This window comes from Brachionichthys hirsutus, chromosome 13, assembly GCF_040956055.1.
Source record: "Brachionichthys hirsutus isolate HB-005 chromosome 13, CSIRO-AGI_Bhir_v1, whole genome shotgun sequence".
Lineage (NCBI taxonomy): Eukaryota > Metazoa > Chordata > Actinopteri > Lophiiformes > Brachionichthyidae > Brachionichthys > Brachionichthys hirsutus.
Window position 1 is genome coordinate 8,154,530 of NC_090909.1, and position 6,000 is coordinate 8,160,529.

The following is a 6,000-nucleotide window of genomic DNA, read 5'->3' on the forward strand; positions in this document are numbered from 1 at the left end:
GTTGTTTTTCTTTTTGTTTTGCAGTCACAGCTTTCTTTACTTTTCATCTAAGGTATAAACTTGTCTTTCCACCTCTTTCCGTCACCTTACCCAGACCTTTACTTTTCTGTGTGTCTGTGATGAATTAATTGAGATTTCAGTCTTGTTAACACACAAGCATGAGATGTAGAGCGATCGATACAAAGCGAGCACTGAGCAATGAGACAGACGTAAGAGAGATAACGGATGCAAAGGAAAAGTGTTTGCAGTAGCAATAGCATTTAGGAAGAGGCATAAGCTAAACCCTTTTTCTCTCTCTCTCTCAAGTGTGTATAGATCTGGGTTGTTGTTTCCTTTATAGGCTTAACAGAGAGCATTCAGACAGCTCTGTCAAAGAGGCCAAATGAAGGGCTTGGAATTTGAAAGATTCTTTTTTTGCATTCTGCAAGAACTGTGTGCAACTGTTGAACTAAGAAAAAAGGAAGACTGCTAAGGCTGAGAAGTTAAACTAGCTGCAGGGAAACAAACAACTGAGAGAATAAAACAAAATGTTGTGCAATCCTATACATGCTTAATGGAAGGGTGGAGTAGATCTCTTCATTTTGGTCACATGCAAATAACGTCTTTGCCTTCCTATTGTGTGATAATTTCAGCTTAGCTCAAGCACTGGCTGTCCTCATTGAACTGCAGGCTACTTATCAGGCAGACGACACCCAGACAGACCAAAGGGCCCTGGAAGCTCACGCTGCACAAAGAGAGAGCTAAGACAGGATGAGCACAGGCCCCACTGGGAGAACTATTGTCCACATTACCTTATCTGAAATTACAGAAAGATGAATGAAAAACTGGAATTTTAAAAAGTCTGAAACTGAGATGAAAAGGTATAAAAGATGAAAGCCTAAGATAGTGGAGAGCTGTAGCCAGGACTAAAATCAGAAAAACAGTCTCAACCTGGCTTTTACTGCCGCATGAATAACACACTTTGCCCTATAAATACTTGAGACTTGAGAGCTTGCCCTGACAAGGGTTTGTTTCTAATAAGATGAGAGGCGCCTGCATACTTTCAAACTTGGCTTTGCATAAGTCTCATCGGTCTTGAGAATTCACTTGAGTGTACGAATTCAGACGTGTCACGTATCAAGGAACTGCTGAGAAAGCCCTCAAACCATTGGCGATATTTAGAAATAGCTGTATTCACTGAAGGCAGAAGATATTTGACTTGGGACACAGATGATGGGGGGGGGGGGGGTCTAGATGGGAAAATACAAAGGACAGAATACCTATATCAAATGTAAAATGAAGAGTACACAGGTATGTGCACCAGTAGCATAAAACTTTTATGAGGGTAGTTTGTTGTTTCCGTTTCTTCACTTCCTCCCTAAACAGAATTATTGAACCAGACGCGCCCTCGAGGCTGGCTGGGATTTACAGCCTTGCTCCAGGACTCCCGAGCAGGGATGCAACGCGGGACTTGGAGGGTCTGCATCCGTGACACTTCATATGAAGAATGATCTTCCTGTTTGCTACACCACCCTGCTGCTCAAAGACGTGGGAGGGAAGAGAATATATGGCCTGACAGAAGCAACACAGTGATACTGCTGTTGAACAGATAAAAAAAAAAAACGGATAAATGGATGGGATATGAAGTGTCACATAAAAACACAAACAGGCTCATAAAAGATAAATGCTGTGGATAAATGGACGCACACTCAAATCAGGAACGCGCACACACACACACACACTGTCTGAGACAAATGGTGTCAAGGAACTCACTTTGTACCTAATACAGTTAAGAGCAGTTCTAACAACCGAGTACATTAACTTAAAATGGGGCTCTTCTTTAAAGAGAGTCATTAAACTTTCAACTTCAGTAATGTGACGCACTGTAAAGAGACTGCGGTTTGCATTCTGAAACTCTCCACCCAACCACCTGCATGATGCCTGATCATGGGTCAATGGATAAATACGATCATGAGGTCACTGCATGTGATTTCCCATTTGTATTTTGTGGGTGCCAGTGGCTCAATGGTTGGGACTTGGGTGGGGGGAAAGGCAACGACCCCCCCGCAACTGATCCGGGTGTGCCGAGAATGGTGGTGCCCTCACTCTATGCCTTCATGTTACGGCGCCCCTACATATATATGCGTGTTTGTGGATGGTTTCTGCTCATGGTATGGTGCAAATGTAATTTCATTGTGTGTGTGTTTGTACCGTGTGTTGCATGCATGCACTGACAATAAATGATTATTCTTCTTGGATTATCATATGAGTTAAATCAGGCTGTAATTCTTATGAACCATAATACAGTTTGAATAAATTGTCAGATTGTGGTTTATTACACGAAAGAAATGAGGTGTACAAATGCACATTTTAAGTGATCTTCTTGTTTCCTTATGTTTTCCACCTAGCAATCATAAAACCCTGAATAATATGATATATAATGATGGGCAGTGCAACAAACAATACGATTTATTTGTTTCCATTTCTTGACTGTGGTTGTACTTGAGGGCTAAGGATAAGTCAAGTTGCTAATCCTCCAATGACTTTCAGTGGTGAAGGAATGTCTTTTAATCATCGTTTGTTTGCAAAAATAAAATCCAGATGATTGGAAACTCCTGTTTCATGGAATTATTTCTAGTTTCAAACCAATATTTCTGTGGTGGAACAGGGTACAACACAACTGAAAAAACAGCAGAGAAGTGTGATGAAATAAAGCTTAAACATCAGCAAAGACAGTCACGAATATTGTTTATTTCAAGATGCAAAAAAAAAAAAAAAAAACATAAATCAACCAAGGCTAAATCTGCATGGAAGCGAGAACAACAGGCAATGTACAGAAATGACTGGAACAACAGTGATCTTAGTGGCAGCAGCTGCCTTTATGATTTTAGCCTTAGAGGTAAAGTACAGTACGTCACGTGGCAGGAAACTTGTTTTTCCCCAGCACGTTGCTTTTCTCTCCTTCAACCTTCTCCTCCTATTCTCCTCCTGTAATTCTGTTTTCCTCCCCAGTTCCCCCTCTCTCTACCTCTCTTGCAGTGCCAGTCTTGAATCTGAATGACCACCTGGTAAGACAAACTGCCTCCAGGGGGAATAAAGAGAGTGTGTGTGCATGGCATGCATGTTTGTGTGTGCTTGCAGGCATGAAAGAAGAGTCATTGAGTGAGTCAGAGAGCCAGTGAAAGCACAGTGTGTGTGTTAAAAACAAAATATAAAGGAACGATGGAAATTTATGCAAGAATGATAGCCGACTGTAAAAAAGAAAAGATTTGAAGTTGAATGAAAAACCTGCAGACTAGAAAGGGCATCAAGGCAACAAAGGCAGAAAGAGAGATGCCAGCTTAGCTATGCCAGCTGCTACCGAGTAAATACACACCTGCAAGATATTTCTATTGCAATATGTTCCCAAGCTCCAAGGCATAGATATAAATTCATTTTTATTCCAAAGAAAGACACAGAAAAGGAGTGAGAACAACAGAGAGATCAGAAACGAAAGGAGGAAAAATACCGACAGGCTGAAAGCAAAGAAACATCAAAAGAGAGGCCAGAGGCCACTGGAACTTATTTTCATTGGTGGAGTCTCGTAAAACGGTTGTAATCGGCTGTCTAAGTTGATAAAAGGAGAGCAGGGCAAGCGCTGCCAGGTCTCATCGTTACAGAGTCGCTACAAGGTACAGAACTGAGAACATTCTTTCCTCGGTTTTAGGCGGTCAAGGTGATAGACACAGTTACGGTGACCCAGAGTTGCCTCTAGACCAACTTAACTTACCAAACGAGAATGTAATGCATTAATTATGGATTCATTTTAGGAAAGAAAAAAAAAATCCAATCCTCTTTGGTTTTTCATCACTATTAGCATTTAGCAAAGAGATGCCTTTGCAGGGAACAGGCTGAGCAGGCAACTAGAACTAAATAAAGAACGGACATGGCCTTGCTTCCAATTGGATGTGGGATTGGCAGAGATACGACAATCTTCATCCAAAGACATATGATTAATCTATCGGCTGAGTTAGACATGAAAGTTAGTGAAAAAAAAAAAAGTTGTCATTCATTTACTTGCCTCATTAGCATTTAATGCATTAAACATGAACTTCTAAGATGAACCATTTGTGCAGGATCAGTAATTGTACGGGAAATGAGGATTTCCACTTGTGTGTCATCCATGGATAGACTGTACCCATAGAACGTCCCACATGACATGAAACAACTGACCTGCAACAGCCGAACTTCAAGAGGGAATAAATTAGTCTGGGTTACTTCACACTTGATGAACTCCATATTACAGCAAATGCCAAAATACCGTGTCTGATACATCTCGTATAACACGCCCTAAGATTGCAACTTGGCTCCCTTCAAAGTGATCAATTCAAGACAGCATCGATTCCTTTAAATCAAGAGCATGAGTGACAAAAATGTTTTTTATACCAAAGCTGGAAAAAGAGGATTTTAAGAAAACATTAGACGTTGATTTGTCACAACTACAGTTTAGCTCAAATTGAACAATGTCTTTTTTTTTTTACAATTATTTTCAGTGTCATTTTATTAAACAACAACCGTGACATCGCTTATAATATCCCGTGCTCCACTTATGAATTAAGCATATAGAAATTCAGTAAGGAACTTAATGTGTTTAGTGAGCTACTTTAAATGCGATTGCATAACCTAATTGACAGAATCCACAGCCTCATAAGAAGCAGGAAGCATGTAAACTCACAGATCATCACCGACGTGTGTAAAGGGTTGAATGGCCTGTTAGTCAAACAGAAGGACATATTGCGGACTTATATACTTAAGTACAGTATGGAGAATTAAATGTGCCATGCTTGTTTGCAAGGGTATCTGAAACTAGTCTCCAAAAAAATTGTAAATGTTATTAAAGAAAGAATTGTCCCTCAACTCTTCATCCTACAATGATTCAGTTCTGCTCCACTGTCGCTGTGAGAAACTCAACCGCTAACCTTTCTGAGCACAGCATTCAAATGCCATAAAAACACAGAGCGTGACGCTATAAGTGGGTTGCATGGTGTTTTTGGCTGTTCACACCAACACACTCATGTCACATTGTTCTGAATGTGCGCATGCATAATGCAAGCGCCCTGGCATCAGCAAGGCGTGCTTGACTGCATCCCCACCTTTGAATGCTAGGAATTTATTGCATATATATTTTGTGTAAATATGAGTTTTGCGCATTAATATTCCCATAACCACTCAGATTACTGGTTTAATTCTGGGAATACTAAACATGCAAGTGTTTCAGAAGACTGATAATAAATTATACAAGTGCGTATCTTTGCATGACGCCGTCACTTCCCCAGTCATCTTTCTCTGTCTCTCTTCAGTCCACCCTGCAGACTGCATTATTTGACCAGGCACTCATTCAGGCCACTGTCATGGACAGAACCTTCTGGGGCTTAATGGTTTGAAGAGTGAAAGAACATATTTCAAAGCAGGCAAGAACAATAGAGGATAGTGGTGTGCATGACAGAGTAAAATTACAGTTTTGATTTGCGATCCTCAGTTTTATCCTTTCCAACACTCATTATTCTCTTTCTACTCTTAAATTATCTACACTCCCCTTCCCTCACCTTCCTTACTCTGTCCACCCTCATCTTTTTCCCCCCCCATTTCGCCTCCCTTGCTCCCTCAGTTGCCCCCTTTCTTTCTCATTCATAAGTGAGGGAGGAGACAGGAGGGCATAGGTGTTACATAACTGCAGAGGAGCTCCGAGGTTTTATGCTGACTTTGTTTTCCCTCTGGTTCAATGTGAGAAGCACTTTAGATTAAATTAGGTCGTCTTCTCCCACATTCACCTCTCCTCGTCTCTTCGGTCTCCTCCACACTGCTTCACTTTTTTCCCCACCCTCCCTTTTCTTCATTCAGTGACAGTTGAAAGAATGAGAAGTAGCTGCAGCAGCGATGATGCACACAGGGCTGACTGGGGGTCAACATGAACATAAAACCATAAGAGCAATATGTGCACCCTAAATCATTTGCTGTATATACACAAAAATCCATGTGTAA

At 41.0% G+C, this 6,000-nt stretch overlaps 1 protein-coding gene across 1 annotated transcript in view; it reads right to left on the reverse strand.

Moving 5' to 3' along the window:
- Nucleotides 1-5,604, reverse strand: part of LOC137903442 (ephrin type-A receptor 10) — a 28,857-nt gene extending 23,253 nt beyond the window's left edge. The window contains exon 1 of the mRNA XM_068747593.1: nt 5,565-5,604. Coding sequence (XP_068603694.1) covers nt 5,565-5,604 — 40 coding nt within the window. The remainder of the gene's footprint in view (nt 1-5,564) is intronic.
- Nucleotides 5,605-6,000: the final 396 nt, after the last annotated feature.